Here is a 19,800-nt window from a genome sequence, read left to right as displayed (position 1 = left end):
TGGTTCATACCCAGTTGGGGATTTAAATACCAAATCTCTTGTCCTTAATCCATCTACCTTTCATGTTAATTTTCTCAGTAGACATCAGAGACTGAAAAATGAGTAGAGATGTGAAAGATCATAGAAATACATAGCGCAAGTATTGTTATCCAGCAATGGTACTGAAACATTATGAATGAAATAAATGTGTTAATGAGATAACTTTATCAAAACATAAAAGTTATTCATCCACAAAGAAGAGGCTCTGTTCATAGATTATGTATGAATTACTAACTTCTTAAGGGAAAAATGTCAACAAGCAACCTAAGAAATAGGATTTGAGATCTTCCCTTGTCCCCCATCCATACAGCTAATACAAAGATATGGGTACTAGTTGTTTTATAAACACTGATGCCTTTTTCTGTTATTTTTCCAAAATCGTAACTGTTTTCTCTTTCTATCTGCTTCATTCCGGGATGACCCAACTCTCTGTATGGCCATTCCCAGTGAGCTTCCCTGATGGGGGATTGGAAAAAATCGAACAAATCAGTAAATTATCTGGGGAGAAAAATGTTTAAATTTAAAAATAATGTCTTCAATACACAGTACGGTCCTCTGGTAGACTGTAAACCTCAAACTTGAAAAATATCTGCACTGTTCAACTCTCCCTGAAATAGTAGTTTGTGGAAATTTTGAATACATAAGTGATGATCTTAGATGTATCAGAATGTAGTTATAACAATAACACTATATAAATATTAAAAACTGTAAAGTATTTTAGGAGTATGATGAGATGCCAAAGTATTTTTTTTTCAGTTTTAGATGTACTTTTAAAAAGACATTACTATAATTTAGAACAGGTAGTGTCAACATGCAGTTATCTGGTATACCTTCATGATGAAGACGAGGGCATCTCAATTCATTTTAAAATGGCTAGGACTTTATATGGCAGATAAATCAACAGAAAACACTTCAGTGTTTCTTACAAGCTAATATATATTTTTCCATTTCATTAACCACACACATTTGCAACAATGTCTTTGGTAGATTGCAAATAATTACACCTATGATTATCCACAGATATATTAAAATGAATTTACAGATATCCTGTCCCCTCCAACAGCTGTAGTCACTTCCTTACTGACAGCAAAATATTCACACAGTAATGGATCTAACTTATCTGTAATGGTAATGTCAACTTCAGACATTCTGGCACATAGTAAAAGCTCGCAAAGAGATAGGATATAGAAAATCACTTAATAAATTTCCTAGGATAATTATGAAGTATAACTCTGCAAAATTAGACTGCAGCCACTATAAATGAATGAATAGTCGACCAGAAACAATGATAGCAATCAACTTGTATCAGTGCCGCTATTGCAAGAGCAGAAATAGATATCCTCAGAAGATCTAGAAGAAAAAAATTATTTCTCACATCCATCAACCCACACTTCCTAGCCTCATAACTACTTTCACATCTACTGCTATCATTACGTAGTATTGTGTTATTTCTGGAGCACCTGCCGTTTTCACAGGGCTGCATCTGTCTTCACTGGAGAGTATGAAGTGGAAGCATCACTCTTTGAAAACCAGGGTTTATCTTAGAAAGTAACCCTGAATCCTGAGGCTTATAGCGAAAATTTTAACCTAAGTCCACCAGTAAGTGAAAATTAGAGAACAGGGTTGTAGAGAGTTGAAGACAGACACCTGAGAATTAGTGAATGACAGTATCATGGGAAAACATCCGAGGAGACCTGACTGATGGACCTAACTGAAACAGGCCACATGCTGCTCGGGTCAATGACCACATACGAGGGGTGATTAGTAAATGAATGCACTCATTGGATAAAGTACAACTAGTCAAAGGTCAGCAGAAATGTTAATCAGAAATTCCTCCAGAAATAACAATAATACTTATTTCTTACTTGAAAGACTTGGACTAAAAATACAGTAGCTTGTTAACTGTATTACATAACTTCGTGTTCTGCATTTATTTTAAACACGGGCAACCTATATTCTGCTGTAATTGCAGAAAGTGGATGATATCCGCGTTCTTCTGTTTTTCAATTTCTTAAAAATGAAAAAAAAATTTCATTGATCATCATTTCTCTTTGTGAAAATCACAAATAACAATGGTATTTTTAGAAATCTATTATTAGGTTGGCTTAATCTGATGATCAGAATAAAAAAAATTACCAGAAGCTACTTATAGCAGCTTATAAATAGTTTTCTTTTCTTTTTTTTTTTTTTTTTGAGACAGACTCTCAAACTGTCACTTTGGGTAGAGTGCTGTGGCATCACAGCTCACAGAAACCTCCAACTCCTGTGCTTAAGTGATTCTCTTGCCTCAGCCTCCCCAGTAGCTGGGACTACAGGTGCCTGCCACAACACCCGGCTATTATTTGGTTGTAGTTGTCATTGTTGTTTGGCAGGCCTGGGCTGGATTTGAACCCACCATCTCTGGTGTATGTGGCTGGTGCCCTAGCTGCTGTGCTACAAGCACTGAGGTGGCAAGTAAATGCTTTATATAAATTGTTTATTGGCAATAAAATTATTTCTGTTCTGTTCTGATTTGGAGACTCCAAAAATTTTGACATATTTACCACCATAAGCGTTATCCTTTTCCCTTCCAATAGCAGATCATTCTGATCTAAGAATAATTCCCTTTCTGGAGCACAATGTATATACGTTTGTTACAAATAGAAAACAATTATTTTTCTAAACTTGATTATAGAAGCACGAAATATGCTTTATGTACTGAAATAGTATCTCCTCCTTTAAAAAAACTTCCCTTAGTTGCATTCTTGGAGAACTAATAACCTTCAGACAGTGTTCTGAAATTTGGGGCTTCACTTTACACGATAAAGAATTGAGACTTAACATGGAGAAAGACAAGGAATCACGTAAGAAAACAAATTTAAGTAACAGGTATTAACTCATTATTGTCTAGACTTTGAATGATTATCAAGATTCATTCCTTTAACCTACTAATTGTTGATCTATTTTCATGGGTCTCATAGTGCCATATCTAGACTCAAAAATAAATTATAAAGGTAACGGATGTTCATTTCCTTTTGCACCATCTCTCCTCCCATAGCAAATAGGATGTACAGAAGCCAGAAAGAATAGACAGGGTTTGAAAAAGGTTATCTGGAGGCGGGAGTATGGAGCTGGTGTCTGGCAATACTAAAACAAGTAAACCGGTCCTGCAAAATGCTTTTTAAGACAAGAGGAGAGTCAGGACCAACAAACTACCTGTGCAATATCATCACTTTCAAAAAAGCAATGTATTATGTGCACACACACACTTATTTTAGAAAAAGAATTTTAAAGATATAATGGGGAAAAAACTTACTGAAAAGTCTTCAAAGATTTTCCTGAGTTCTTTGTGACCATGCCTTTCAGCAATATGTGCTGGGTCTGAACCTTCTGTATTTTTCACCTTAGATGCCCAGGTTGCTCCTGAACATTGGAGCAAATGAACAGCCAGGTTCTTTAGGCCAAATTTTGCGGCACAGTGGAGAAGAGTTGGAAATTCTTTGAAATGAGTATCTGCAAGTATAAGAAGTAGGGTTTAAAACTTTTATTGGCAATCCCCCAAATGTTAAACACAATCTACTCTTAAAAGTAATTAACACAAAGCAGAGCAGACTAATAGCCTAAGTTTGCATAAAAAAAATCATCAATGGTTTTAGCAAAGAAAATAAACTGATGAGTTGTTGGCACATGGCAAAGACTTTGAGTCACATACTTGTTTGTGCAGAGCTGTTGCTAAACTTTTCTAGGTAATCCCTATAAAAGATGGCCAGTAATTAAATTGAAGTATCAAAACAAAGCTTTCAAAAGATTAACCTAGTTCACTACCATGAGAAAATGGGACTATCCCCAAGTTTGGAAGGTAAGCATTAAATAACAATTAACGGTATGGGAATTGGAAATGCATGACCATGTAATCCATTTGTTCTCATAAATTATTATCTGGAATGGGGAAGTCCTTATTCACTCAGAGTAGGATGACCAGGTGGCCACTTTAAGAGAAAACAGTAAAGCACACAATTAAGAGAAGATTAAAAGTCCGGAGTCTGTGCTCCAATCCCAGTTCAACCACTCTATCTGTGGTTCTTAAGAATCCTTCATCTCTCTGGGCCTCGTTTTTCTCATTTACACAAACTAAAGAGTCAGAGTTATAGGACATCTGATATTCTCCTAAGTTCAATGCATACAGGTAGTTTAGCCAACAGCCTCCCTGCAGGTAATTTTTTCCTGGGATTTTATTAGGTACTAATGAAAAGAGTAAGAAAAGTTTTTGTGAAGATTGAAGAAAGGTAACAATTTTTACTTTTAAAGAATAGGTTTTAAAATCTGATGAAATGTTAGCAATTCTGTGGATCTGTAAACCATCATTACTGGGTTCATGAAATATTTGTGCTTGGAGACAGGAGGACCCATATGCATCATGTGGGTGTCACTCTTCCCCTGCTGTCCAAGCAGTAGATGTATAATCTTATTTAGAATTACAAGTGAGAAAAAAGACTGCCAAGGTTATCATATTTGTAAAACCTTGATATTGGAAATAAAATGCACCAGGTAAATAACAGCTCATCACAGCCCCATGCTGCGTTACCTAAAATATGAGAGGGAAAAGTGCCAAGGTTGACACACACTTTACTATTAACTTTAATTTTGTATTCACCTCATTAATTGTTGCAATTGAATTCTTATTACTAAAATATACTGCATTAAATATTTAAGAGAAAAAATTAAAAGCTGGATCTACTTTATATTTCCCTTGGAGTCTCAAGAAACTTCATGCAAAATGTTCTTTCTTTTTGATATTTTAGTTGAAAAGGTTTAAGTTTCCATTTGCATTATAATCAAATGAATCTTAATTTTTTCTTAATTAATAACCTTCAAAGTAACACCTTTTCTTACTGTAAACAACAAGTAACAAAGTAACACCTTTTCTTACTGTAAACCCCCCAAATTCTAAAACTTAATACTTATTTCTCAAAAGAGCCAATCTGGTGTAGCACTTAAACATTAGAACTTTGGAGCCAGATTGTACAAATTCAATCCCACCTCTAGCACTTCCTAGGAGTATAATTTGTATGTTCAAAGCTCTTTGAACTTTGTGCATCTCAATTTTCTCAAACATTAGTTGAGGACAACACAAATCCAATAAAATATAAAACCCAGCTCCAATAAATTTTTCTATACAAGTAAGTACCGTTGATTCTCATTATTTAAGGATTCTCTTTTTGTAAATTCATTTTCTATTCTTAAAATTTACTTATAACCCTAACATCAACAGTTAAGACACTTTCCTGAGTCACCAGAGTGCTTGTTCTTGGCTGAGGTCAACCAACGCAACAAACCCTTTGCCTTCTTTTTGAAGCTCTCATCCTGTAAACCAATATCCTTTTCATGGTGCACTTAGTGTCACACATTTCACAGTTTTTATGGGTTCTGTCGGTGATTCAGCTGTTCACAGTGGCCCTCCAGGACAGAGCTGAAGTGCTGGTTAGTGTTTCTAAGTGCAGGAAAGCGGTGACGTGCCTTACAGAGAAAATATGTGTGTCAGGTAACCTTCACTCAGGCACAAGCCACAGTGCTGTGGCGGTGAGTTCACTGTGACCAAACAGTAGACAGGGTGTCCCCAAAGCCACCCAAAGAGTCACCATACGTAGGGAAAATGTGAAATTGTGGCTACATGTACCTTTATTGACAAAACATTCAGTATGAAATTTTAAAAATTATTTACAAACATTCTCCACCTGTTGGTCACCTCTTTGCTCTTTGGCAGCTGCTGCAGCCCCTGGGCACTGCCTCTCTGTGGGGCATGGGGAGGCCAGGGGAGCTGTGGCCCTGCAGAGGCAGCTGTGAGCATCAGGGCTGGGACGAAGATGAATCACGGTAAGTGCTGGCCTGCCCTCAGAGTTCAGATCTGCTGGTATTTACAACGTATATATTCTTATTCATTTATTAACATCTATAATACATATTTATATTGTATACATTTATTTACATCTTAGATATATATTTATATATGTGATATGTATTTTACAGAGATAGTATGTAATAAATTATATGGTTATGTATCACATATGTACATATTATGTATGTTACACGTCTATAAATTTACCTCAATTTACCTGTCTCTGTCTATCCATCCATCCATCACACATCCTATTACTTTTGTATCTTTGGAGAACCTTGACCAATACAGTACAGAAGATGACTGTGGTGTTTTTGGTAAACCATGACCTAGCAGGGGTCCTCAAACTTTTTAAACCGGGGGCCAGTTCACTGTCCCTCAGACCATTGGAGGGCAGGACTATAGTTTAGAACAAATCCTATGCACACTGCACATATCTTATTTTGAAGTAAAAAAACACAACGGGAACTAATACAATCACACTGCCTCATATGCCTCGCGGGCTGCAGTTTGAGGACCCCTGAATAGGAACAAGACATAAAAACAAGTTCTTCCACAATTTTGAGCCTCTTTCCTTCCCAGAATAATGCAATGTGAGTCTTTAAACCCAAAGATATTTTATAACTGTTTGGTAATGACAGAATTCAGAGAGCAAGGCGCCCCCTTAGGAAGGAGGGTGGTGTTTTGGTGTGGGTTAGTACTAGTGTGGTACAAAGAGTTTCTGGATCCGTGGAGACTTTCAAAGGATAAAACTGCAAAGGGAAGAGGGAGTTCCTTACGTAGTAACTTATTCAAGACATCAATAAAAGAGCCCATTTCCACTGTGTGCGTCTGTTTGTGTGTGTGTCTCTAATTGAGGCCAAGCCATGCATGCATTTTCCTCATTAAAATGGATGGATATTAGAGAGCCTGTTTCCCGTGATCAGTTACTAATGAATATTATTTATGTCTCTTTTCCTAACCCTATGATGTAATTATAGATACTCTTGACCCTGAAAAACCTATGTTCTTTTTTGTGTTGGCCCAGAGAAGACGAACATATGTGCCCTGGTGGCTTGGGCACAGTCAGTTCAGCACAGCATATTCTGAAGGCACACGTGCCAATTTTTCATCCTGCTAATGGCAGATGCCATGCTTAAGGGGAAGAAAATATGAAAGACAAAAATCACAGCAATCTAAATAGCCGCTTATTCCAACAAAGAAAAGAACTCTTTCATTTTGGGGACTCAAGTATTACTAGTCTAAATTTATCAATGACCAGCGCTTATTTTAATATATGGTTAATTTTATTGCCATTAACTAATTAGTTAATTTAATAAATTTGTATTGAGTGCTAGAAACTCTCCTAGGCACAAGTGATCCTCAAACTCTTAGGTTCAAGTGATCCTCTTGCCTCAGCCTTCCAAGTAGCTGGGACTACAGTGTGCGCCACAACTTCCAGCTGGTTCTTTCTATTTTTAGTAGAGATGAGGTCTCATTCTTGCTAAGGCTGTTCCCAAACTCCTGAGCTTAAGAAATCCACCTGCCTTGGCCTTCTAGAGTGCTAGGATTCTAGGCGTGAGCCACTGCGCTCAGGCTAGAGTATTTTATTATTATTATTTTTAAATAAATGAGATGGTATTGAGCCATTTTGAAAATTCTTGTATGGCTTCCCATCACCTCCCAACTCTATCCCCTCACTTTGGTTTATTTTTTTCATAACTCATATCACTATTTGCAATCATACTGTTTATTTCATTCTTGTTGCTGTTGTTGAATAGCTTATTCTGTTCCCTCATAGGAATAAAAGCTCCATAAAATAGACTTTGCTACATCTGACAACTATCTCTGGAGCACCCAAAAGAAATTTGGTACTTAGTTTGCATTTGTTATATAAATGAAAGAATAGGACTGCTTAATGATCTTGCGGATTAAAGTTCTTGTAATTGGGAAGAAAGACTATGTTCACAGAGCGGCCTTTTCATCTATAATTATATAGTTCCGAGTTACTATAGAATATGTGTTGTTATGGTAATGAAATGGACTGAGAAGGAATTATGAATGCTGTTGACAAATGAGAAGGGTGTACCATTGGTAAATGCTTGTCCCTTAAAGCTCAACTCAGAAGAGTTCGTCGCCTGCATTCCCCAGTGTTGGGAAGCATCCTGAGGCCAAGGAATTTTCCTCGATTCTCTAAGATATGTTCTCTGTTTTCTCTATGCTCTTCAGCCAGAGGAATTTCCTTATGTGGGGAATTACTTGAGTATGGGGAAGGCCAAATTCTAGGCCTTGATGTCTTTTTTCCTTCCTCCCTTCCTCCCTTTTACCCTTTCTTCCTTCTTTCCTCCCTCCCTTCCATTTTTTTTTTTTTTTAATTCTCCAACCACAGTTTCAATGTTTATAAGCATAACTTTTCAAACTTCACATCTGGACAGATATAAAATCTTTGGTGAAACACTGTAAAAATGAATAATAGTATAATTCTGAAGAAATCTCTTTTTGTTACTCAAGTGCAAAACCATTTTTTAAAGAAAATTCAACTGGCTGTTTTGTTTTATTGTCATTTCATCTAAACTGAAATTATCTTCAGGACATGCTAAAAATATTGTTGGTAGGAGATGTGAAAATTTGCACTTGTGGGTTGTGTTAGCAAAAAAATGAAGTAGAAAATTCTATAATTTTATAGTCAGTTTACAAGCCAAATCTCCTATTTACTCAGTCACTACAAGTTTCATAATGTGTTATGTGTAAATCCATTTTAAATTTAGTGTTTTTACTTAGCAGTGAGTGATGTGTTTGTTACTAATTTCAAATGAGTTTACATGACTACATTTTTCCATACCATCTATTACTTCTCATTCCAGAAAGAGAAATAATCTTGCTCATTTTTTAAACATTGATTTCTTCATGGTTCTTGTTTTCTTCTCAGGTGGCTGAAAACAGAAAAGGTCCCTACAATATCATGCTGTGCAAACCTCACGTCCTGAAAAAAAAATCAATTTTTTTTTTTTTTGTAAAATCTCCTCAGTGTTGATTCTGTTTCTAATTTTCTTTTAGAGAGTAGCTGAGTAATTCCTAGTTTGCAAACACTCTTCTTTCTCTGTAGAACAATCATATTATATGACAGCTGGCTCTATCCCCTGGGTATCAATGAAATCAGAAGCCACAAATAACTTAAAAACATAATTTTTAAATAATATTTGTGATGCTAACAAAACCTTAAGAAAATAAAAATAAACTTACCCAATGTTTTCAGGGTAATTGTATCTCTTGATAAATTATTGAACATATGAACAGAAATTCATAGGCAAGATTGTTTATTGTAGCATTAACTGCAATCCAGCAAACCCGCAGGCAATATCGTATTGAATAGAGTTAAACTGAAATCATTTCCACTCAGATCAGGAACCAGGCAAGGCTGCCCATTGTCTCCACTGCTCTTTAACATTGTAATGGAAGTTTTAGCCACCACAATTGGGGAAGAAAAGGCGATCAAGGGTATCCACATAGAGTCAGAAGAGATCAAACTTTCACTCTTCACAGATGATATGATTGTATATCTGGAAAACACCAGGGATTCTACTACAAAACTCTTAGAAGTGATTAAGGAACACAGCAGCGTCTCAGGTTACAAAATCAACATTCATAAATTGGTAGCCTAAAAAATTTAAAAACAACCTTAATGTTTATTAGTAGAATAGTTACATATTGTAATGCAGCAGTTCTCAACCTGTGGGTCATGACCCCTTTGGGGGGTCAAATGACCTTTTCACAGGGATCGCCTAAGACCAGGCATCCTCAAACTTTTTAAACAGGGGGCCAATTCACTGTCCTGCAGACCGTTGGAGGGCCGGACTATTGTTTAAAAAAAAACCAAAAAACTACGAACAAATTCCTATGCACACTGCACATATCTTATTTTGAAGTAAAAAACAAAACGGGACCAAATACAATCCACACCGCTTCCTGTGGCCCGCGGGCCGCAGTTTGAGGATGCCTGCCTAAGACCATCAGAAAACACGTATTTCTGATGGCCTGAGGAACCGAGACCCTGCTCCTCTAACCGTCTCCAGGTGAGTCTGCCCAGACGCAGACATGCCCACATAAGAGTACCGGGCGTGATGACATCATGGAGCCCACCTCGTACAAATACAGGACGATGTGACAGGGTTGGCACCGTACTGGACTTAAGCAGACCAGTCACACATGTGTAGAGAGCAGCTACTGTGTGGAGAGCAGCTGCTGTGTTGAAAGCAGCAGTACTGGAGGTAAAATGACGCTTCATAAATTATAATTACTGGGGAAATGTAAAATCATCAAGTACTGCAAAAAATAAATATCTGTACATGGGAACTTACTCTGGATGCTGATCGGTCTTTTTATATTCAGCTGTGGTTGATGTGAATACTGTCCCCCTTGTGATAGTAACAGGTATGTAAAAAAAACAACAACACAGAGAATGGTAAATCATAGGAAACTTTAATGAACTGTATTGACTCAACTACGCCATGTATCATCTTTTGTATTATCAACGCTATTGTTATACATTATTTTCATTAGCAAACCATCCTGTGACAATGGATCATGTAGAGAAGAACGTTAACAAAAGAAAAGATAATGAGGAGTTTTTACAGTATGGTTTTACCTCAATAATTACAGCAGGAATGGAGAAACCGCAATGTATTATTTGTTGTGAAGTTCTATCAGCCAAATCTATGAAGCTGGAACAAACTAAAATGCCATTTTGATAGCAAGCATCCAAGCTTTGCCAGCAAGAGCAAATACCAGCTATTTTAGAAGCTAAGCTGATGGACTCAAGAAAGCCAGACCTGACACTGGTGGCAAGTACCACAAACAAAGCGCAGCAGCCGTTAAAGCTTCATATTTGGTGGCACTCAGAATCACCAGAGCTATGAAACCTCACACCACTGCTGAGGATTTACTGTTGCCAGAGGCCAAAGACATCGTTCGAGTTTGATCAGAGGTGAATTTGTTACGAAATTGAGGACGATTTCCTTATCTAAGGACACTGTCTGCAGAAGAATAGATCACATGTCTGCTGATATTCTTGATCAGGTAATCCAGGAAATTAAAGCTGCTCCACTTCCAATATTTAGTATCCAGCTTGACAATCTATAGACGTTGCAAACTATTCAAGTTACTGGTTTACATGAGGTGTATTAATGATGGCGACTTTAAAGATGAGTTTCTTTTTTGCAAACCTCTTGAAATAATAACTACTACACATGATGTATTTGACACAGTTGGTTCATTTCTGAAAGAGCCTAAGATCTCTTGGGAAGAGGTTTGTGGTGTTGGCACAGATGGTGCTCCAGCTATGCTAGGATGTCGATCTGGATTTCAACGTTGGGTACTGAATGAGTCACCAAAAGTCATCAGAACTCACTATATGATTCATCAGCAAATATTAGCAATCAAGACGCTGCCACAAGAGTTACAAGAAGTAATGAAAAGTGTCGTAAGTTCTGTCAATTTTGTAAAGATGAGCACTTTAAACAGTCGACTGTTTCCGCCACTGTGCAACAAGTTGGATGTGCCGAACAAGTTCTGCTGTTTCACACTGAAGTGAGATGGTTGTCAAGAGGAAAATTTTTAAAACATGTTTTTGAGCTTTGTGATGAACTCAAAACGTTTTTTAATCAGAAAGTAAGACCAAGTTTGAAGCACTTTTCAGTGATAAAAGTAAACTGCAGAAAACAGCTTACTTGGTTGACATCTTTGCCATCTTGAATGAAATTTATCACTGCAAGGACCAAATGCAACATGCCTCCATTTGTCTGAAAAGATTCGATCATTCCAAATGAAACTTCGGCTTTGGCAAAAAAAACTGGACGAAAATAAAATTTACATGTTGTCTACCTTATCTGCTTTCTTTGAGGAACATGACGTTGAACCAGATAAAAGGACTATGATAATTTCTGTGAAAGAACACCTGCACATACTTGCAGATGAAATTTCATCGTACTTTCCAAATCTGCCTGACACCCCAAATGCACTTGCCAGAAGCCCATTCACAGTCAAAGTTGAAGATGTTCCTGAGACAGCACAAGAGGAGTTCATTGAACTTATTAACAGCATAAAGCGAGAACTGATTTCTCTACAATGTTACAAAATTCTGGATCAAGTGTTTGCAGTCAGATCCTGTTCTGAGACTGTGTTGTGCCTTCTTCTTTCAACAACATATCTTTGTGAAACAGGGTTTTCCATCTTGTTGGTTATCAAGTCTAAATACAGAAGTAGACTTGTCGTGGAAGATGATCTGCGTTGTGCTCTTGTAAACACTGCCCCAAGAATTTCTGATCTGGTGAGAAAGATGCAATCTCAACCTTCGCACTGACATTGGCTTTCCCCCCATACTGTTGCAAAATGTAGCAATGTAGTTTACTGTTGTTATATTAAGACTGTTACCCATGCTACACCAGGCTTCAAGACAAAATTTCATTTATTTGTAATTAGAAATATTTCACAATATATATTTACATATTGTTTTTGTGATTAATCACTATGCTTTAATTATGTTCAACCTGTAACAATGAAAATACATCCTGCTTATCAGATATTTATACTACGATTCATAACAGTAACAAAATTACAGTTATGAAGTAGCAACGAAAATAATTTTATGGTTGGGAGTCACCACAACATGAGGAACTGTATTAAAAGGGTCGTGGCATTAGGAATGTTGAGAACCACTGTTGTAGTGTTATCAAACCAAATAATTCTATAGACTATTTAAAATGAATTACGTGGATCTACAAATATACAAATATAAATATAAAAAATTAATATCAGGGAAAAATAATGTGAAAGAAAATATATAATATCATTTACAGAAAACTTGTAAAATTGTGCAACAGTATGTGTAAATTATGGAAAAAAACATGCAGTGAAAAGATTAAGAACTATATGGGAATGCTTGTCAAAAATTTAATTCAACTAACGGTTACTGTCTAAGTATATGAAATCACATAGGGAAGCAGACAGATTCAATTAGACTGTAATGGTTTACTTCTTAAAAAAAAATCTGAAGCCAATGTGGCAAAATGTTAACCTTTGACACACCTAAGTGGTGGGTGGGTTTTTTTTTTAAATATTATTCTCTATAAATTTTTTTGCATGTTTTGCATGTTTAAATATGATCATATAAAGAAAAATAACCCAGTGGACATTTAGTTCTCCTCCACTCAGCAAGTGATCTATTTTCTGTGAACCTAAAGATAATACAAGTTCAAGATTAATATGAGAGCTACAGTGACCACCGCATATGTATTGACTATCCAGTTACATGAGCCACATTTTATAGACATATTAGGAAATAATATTCTGAGCTAATACTTTCATATATCACAGTGATCATATGCTATCCTCTTTCAGATTAAAATATTGTTACTCATGGTAAATGAATATAGGTTTGACATGCTTTTCTGGAAAATGGCCTGACTGGGATAGTTCTTTCTGGGTGAAGGTAGATAATCTGGGCCAGATAAGCTAATTTTCTTTCTTCTCTTTCTTTCTTTTCCTTCCCTCCCTTCCTCCCTTTCTCTCTCTTTCTTTCTTTCTTTCTTTCTTTGAGACAGAGTCTCAAGCTGTTGCCCTGGGTAGAGTGCTGTGGCATCACAGCTCACAGCAACCTCAAACTCTTGGGCTCAAGTGATCTTCTTGCCTCAGTTTTTCTATTTTACTAGAAATGGGGGTCTTGCTTTTGCTCAGGCTGGTTTCGAACCCATGATCTCAAGCAATCCACCTGCCTCGGCCTCCCAAAGTGCTAGGATTACAGGTGTGAGCCACTGCGTCTGGTCTCTAGTTTTCTTTTTCCTGAACTGTCACTCAGGGTGGTTGAACAAGCAACTGTAGCCTCTTTAAAAACAAGATGAACTATTTAATTTTTCCTATCCATGATAGGAGATTCTCTGTATTACCCAGGCTTTGGAAGGGTTTTGAAGAGAAGTTAGAAAAATTCATGGGCCTGCTGCAGTGACATTTATGAGACTCACTGGAGAAGACTTGAGATTCAGGCTAGGTGACAATTACAGAGAGGATAGGCAATTGTGTTTAACTAAGTGTGCTGTTCCTCCTCACCACACCACGTCAGCTGATGGTGACCTGTATCATGTGTGTTTATAGACAGCTACAACCAATACAGGAGTTCTTTAAAATGATTCCCTTCTTTCATGATTCTCTCTGCCATTTTCCCTTCTAATATCTCATACATCAGTACACACTGTGTCTATCACAGTCCCTGGCATTGATTTCAAAGTCCCTGATGATTCACACTAAAACATTCTTCATGAATTATTATTGTGCATTTATGTTCAGAAGTCCCATTACATTAATATATCAAGTTCATTTAGAAACCTGATATTATGCTATTCCCAGGGAGAACTATTTTCTATGGAAAATTCTTATTAATAGGAAATATTATTTTTAAATCGATAACAGACAAAAGCAGATTTTTATTTCTTATATACTTTCTAACTTATCTCTACCCACCCCAAACTTTTCTGCCTGGTGTTGGGAGGAACATATGTCAAATCAGAAAATGTGTTGTTTACACAGGAGTAAAAATGACCAAGTTATTATGGCATGGATTGGTATTTTACTTTTAAAGAATGAAGTGGCAGGGAACTAAACCCAGAATTTTCCAGAACAACTTTGAAAAAAAGAGAGAATGGGCAATAATAAGATAAACAGTCTTGATTGATACAACGTTTAGCTCTAAAAGAGCTACAAGTGTCTGGGAGGGTGGGGGGAGTAAGTCCATGACTCATCCTACGGTAAATCAAGAATCAAGGTATACTTTGTTAGCCAGCTAGGCACAGTGGCTCACTCCTGTCATCCTAGCACCCTGGGAGACAGAGGCAGGAGGATTCCTTGAGCTCAGCAGTTCGAGACCAGCCCAAGCAAGAGTGAGACCCCATTTCTATTAAAAAAATATAAAAATTACCTAGGTGTTGTGGTGGACACCTGTAGTCCCAGCTACTTAGGAGGCTGATGTAGGAGGATTACTTTAACCCTGGAGTTTGAGGTTTCTGTGACCTCGGCTGACACCCTGGCATTCAAGCCTAGAGGAACAGAGTGAGACTCTGGAGAAAACGAAAAAATCAAAGTATACTTTGTCAGTTCCTACTTATCACCACATTACCTTCACAAGGTCTTAACTTCCAACTTATTGCAGCTAAAACATAGAGAATAAATAATAAAAGTTTAATAAATAAAATATTTCACCAAATAATTAGTGACCTGTCCCTAGAGACTGACACCTGAGGTTATATTTGATTTACTGTTTGCTGAACTTACCTCTCTCTCTTACCACTTCTAGTGGGCTCTTCAATAACCTGAATTTATTTCCCATATTCCCTCAGTTATGTATAGAAGCAACTCAAACTTTATCAGCAATCAGCTTGAACATTATGAAGCTCAGGTGCACGCTGTTAATGATCAGCTATTCTGAAGCTTGCAGTGATCCAAGACTATAGGGTCAAGGGAGCAAGCAAAACACGAGCTCAGTCATGCTTACCCTGCGGATCTGTATCACATAGATTTTCTTTTGTGATTTTGTATTTTAACTAAAGATTAGAGCATAATGTTACAAGGATTATTTGGTTCTTTTATAGGTTTAATAGCATCTGTTATGCAACAATACACAGCAAAAAAAAAAAAAGGCTTCTAAATGAATTTTCTGGGGGTATATTAAACTTTCCATTTTTAGCTTTTCTTAAAAATAAAATGTAACACATTTTGTAAAATATTTTTTCAAGCACAAAATTATCATTACATTCTAGAAATGGTTCAAAATTTTCACGTACTACTAACTTTAGAAACTGTGTAAGAGGAGAGATGCGGTGGCTCATGCCTGTAATCCTAGCACTCTGGGAGGCTGAGGTGGGTGGATTGCCTGAGTTCACAGGTTTGAGACCAGCCAGAACCAGAGCAATACCATGTCTCTAAAACTAGCTGGATGTGTGGTGGGCACCTGTAGTCTCAGCTACACAGGAGGCTAAAGCAAGAGAATCACTTGAGTTCAAGAGTTTGAGGTTGCTGTGAGCTGTGATGCCAGAGCACTCTACCAAGGGTGACAAAATAAGACTCTTCCTCCAAAAAAAAGAAAGAAAGAAAAGAAAAGAAAAGGAAGGAAGGAAGGAAGGAAGGAAGGAAGGAAGGAAGGAAGGAAGGAAGGAAGGAAGGAAGGAAGGAAGGAAGGAAGGAAGGAAGGAAGGAAGGAAGGAAAAAAAGAAAAAAAAAGAGGAGAGGCTAATTTTTTCTCTGTATCCAAAAATCAGCCTGCAGATGAATTATTTTACTAGTCTATAATACCTTGAAGCAACTAGGGGCCGGTAAACCTGGCTGCCCATTGGAATCATCTGGGAAACCTACAAAACACTGATAGTTGGTTTTAACCCCTCATCTTAATTCACTAGTATAGGCAGGGATGTTTTAAAGGCTTTTTAGGTGATTACAACACACAGACCAGTTGAGAGTCACTGCTTTAAACCTGTGGTACTCAGAATGAAGTCTGAGGTTTAGCAGGGTCCGCTTTGCCTGAAAACTGTGTAAAACTGCAGAAGCTTAGAATGCACCTGGCCCTGCTCAATTGGATTCACAGGGGCCTTGATTTAACCCACGCAGAATTCTTTATTTATAAAAATAAAAGACTAAACTATTCCATTCTTTCCTGCTCTAAAATCCTTATCCCACAACCTACACAAGTCAACGAGAAGCGTTTTGTATGTGTAGTTCTCTACCTGTAAAAACCATTCCATCCTTTCCAACTCTACAACCATGATTCCATGAACCCAAACAAATAAAATGCTGAGGACATTTGTAAAAACTGTGATCTTCATACCATCAAAAAAGATCGTCATATCTTTCTTTGCATGCACTTTCTCTTGCTTAGAATTCCTTTTTCTTTTCTTCGTCCTCACTGGTACCCTACCCATCATTTAAGACCTAGGTAAAATCTCACCTTCTTTATGAAGCATCTCCTGAAAAAGAATGTATTTTCTAAGATTCTTACGGCAATATGATCACTTCAAATTGTTTCTTTCTATTATTACATGTATATTATCTTGTTTTCCCAGTCAAATTGTAAGCATCTCTATTGAGGAATCATGTCACAGTCCTTTTCTATGCTAAGCTAATACCTAATTTAGCGAGTTATAAATTGTTAAAAAATATAATAAATAACAATAAATTTTCACTAATCTCACAAGATTACTACTGAAAACTAATGTGTTGTTGGGTTTTCCCAGCAATGGAAGCTCACCATTACTCAGAATCTCACATATGTAGGGGTTCACAATCACTGTGCCTTTGCGCTCTTATTCTTTTTTTACTGTTGCCTTGAAGCCTGCCAGGCTGATGTTCAACAGCTTCAAATAGCATATAACCTCTACATTAAAAAAAAAAACCTGCTTGTTAGTCCCTAATATATCAACACCCGACTTTTCATATTCTTTGCTCCAGGCCTGTCTTTTTCAGCATTACCACTTTATCCTGGTGTTTTGCACATCTTGGGCATATCAATGAATAATAAACAGTATTTCAACAAACTATGAAGGAACAAAAAATTTCTAAAATACACTACTGAACTCATGATTATACTTGGAAATATAATTTTTCATGCTTAGTGCCTATACAGGGTGGCCATAAAGTTCATGTGCAATCTAAAATAATGTGCAACTTAAAATCACACATGAACATATGGCCACACTGTATATACTTTAATTGATATTTGCATATGTCTTACTACGCAAATATTAGTCATTGTAGAAAATACATATTAAATAAAATAAAAACAGAAAGTTACCTTTGAATAACATTCATCTGCTACATAGCTTGCTTTTTGTTGAATTAAGTATATATCAAAATATCACTCAAATCAGCAAGTAAATTTATAATAATATTAATTTCTGATGGCGCATTTTAAAAAGTACCAAAACTCATAAAAAATTACTAATCTTTGGAAGATTAAGTTACTTCTATTTTTCAGTAATTATAAATGATATCATAAATAATCTTCATTAGAAATGTGCCTGTCCAAACATTTCCTTACAATATAAATCAGGAAGTAGGCTTGCTAATTGCACAATTTGTACATTTTTATAACCTGTGATAAAGAATAAATTACCAAATAGACCTGCAGAAGTTTGTACTACTCTTCCTTTCACCAGGAGGCTGGAAGTGTCCAAATAATGTAATCGGTACTGTAGCTACCTATATTCTTGGATATTATATTTAAGAATTATATACAATAGAATATAATACAGGCATAAAGAATAATTTGTGCAGTTGTAAAGTACTTACATTCTTTTTGAGAGAAGGTTTCGGTCTGAAGAGATTGGAACTCATAATATGGTATCTCCTGTTTGAATATGGCTGTAAGCACACCATCAAGTTCTTCCATGTCAGTCTGTTTCAAGTGAAAAGGAAATTCTTCATTAGGTCACTTATTTAAGTAGAAATTAATCTTACTGTAGTATAACAACGTATATTAGCTGGAATCAAAAGTGGGTCATCTTGAGTAATACTGAGAACTTTTTTGAAAGAATAATGCAAAACCTTAGGGACCTGCCTAAAAGCCATTAATTATGGTAAAAGAAGAATGGATGTAAGAAATAAAAGGCTTTGCTTTTGCGTGAGTAACTATAACTTTACTTAAATATTGACTTTGAAAGAGCATTAGAGCAAGTAATGATGACACTGAGATGTTTCCATAATGGATTCTGAATAAACATATGTAGTATTTTAACAAATAAAATAACAAAATGATGTATCTTATTCTTCAACTTAAGGGTAGAAGTAGGATAGTCCTAAGTAGAGTATGCTATTTCTTTATGTGAGTGAGAGAGAATATTTATCGTGGACTTTCCCCCTATGCAGATATAGCATAAGTATATAGCTACGCTACTTCTCTAATCTAAGCATTTTAGGAGCCACGCAGTGTTCAAGTGTCTACTTTGAATGACATACCTGTTACAAAGGCCAGCGTTCTTTCATTGTGTTACATCGTGCTATAACTGGGACCAGATCATTCAAGACACAGAAGATTATAGCTAAGGAGGTCGGTCAATCAAGAAAACTATGGGATGAGGAAGGCATCGTGGAAGAAAACTCCTAATTATGACTTTTGAAATGATTTTCAAATGAAATTAGGTATATTGTCAATATATACTCACAAACTAAATAACTAGATTTAATTAAAAGGTATTCTTGTTACTTTATTTTTTAGAATTCTGGTGCAAGTAATGAAGTATTGAGGCCTCTCAAACTTACTGAAAACCCTGTTGAGAAGTGTAGGGAAGGGCTAAAAAGTCCTTTTCCCAACCTGAAGCTCCATAATGCAGAACACAACCCAAGATGCATCAGCAGCTGCTGAACACTGCAGACTGTGTGAGGCCCTTAGCTCTGCAACACTAAAACAATGGGAGGAGGGGATGGGATAAACGTGACAACAAGCTCTTGCTTTAAAAAATGTAGTCATGTAATTATATAGTGGCAATGCAGAGTCCTAGGCATTAAGATAGGAAGTCACTATAGGGTAGGTGCAGCGTATGAAAAAGGGAACTGCCTCCATCCCACCAAGGAAGAACTGGCCAGGAAAGGCTACATGGGGGTGATGGCCTGAGTTGAGGTTTCCAGGCATATAGGGAACATTCTAGACGAAGCAAACAAATTACATGTGCGCATGGAAGTGTCATGAGCATGGCCTGGTTAAGGGTTTCAGGTACCTCCATAAGAACGCAGGAGAACGAGAGAAAAGAAGGAAGTGAGCATCTCTAGAAGTGTCTTAGAAGCCTGGTAAGACGTTTGTAATTCATCCTGTAAGCAATGAGTAGGCCTACAATGCTTAATAGAGAAACATTTACTATGTGAATTAAATTATTTAA

The 19,800-nt window shown here is 36.6% G+C and overlaps 1 protein-coding gene across 3 annotated transcripts in view; it reads right to left on the bottom strand.

The window, feature by feature from the left end:
- The window catches only part of BANK1 (B cell scaffold protein with ankyrin repeats 1), a 282,885-nt gene that overhangs the window by 150,087 nt on the left and 112,998 nt on the right, over positions 1–19,800 (bottom strand). For all 3 annotated transcript variants that reach the window (XM_053557383.1, XM_053557456.1, XM_053557534.1), the window contains exons 6-7: positions 18,218–18,323; positions 3,335–3,531 (exon numbers count right to left, since the gene is read on the bottom strand). In XM_053557383.1, the coding sequence (XP_053413358.1) occupies positions 3,335–3,531; positions 18,218–18,323 (303 nt within the window). The remainder of the gene's footprint in view (positions 1–3,334; positions 3,532–18,217; positions 18,324–19,800) is intronic.

This window comes from Nycticebus coucang, chromosome 1, assembly GCF_027406575.1.
Source record: "Nycticebus coucang isolate mNycCou1 chromosome 1, mNycCou1.pri, whole genome shotgun sequence".
NCBI lineage: Eukaryota > Metazoa > Chordata > Mammalia > Primates > Lorisidae > Nycticebus > Nycticebus coucang.
The sequence above is the reverse complement of the archived record's forward strand: the minus strand, read 5'-3'. Positions and strand labels throughout refer to the sequence as shown.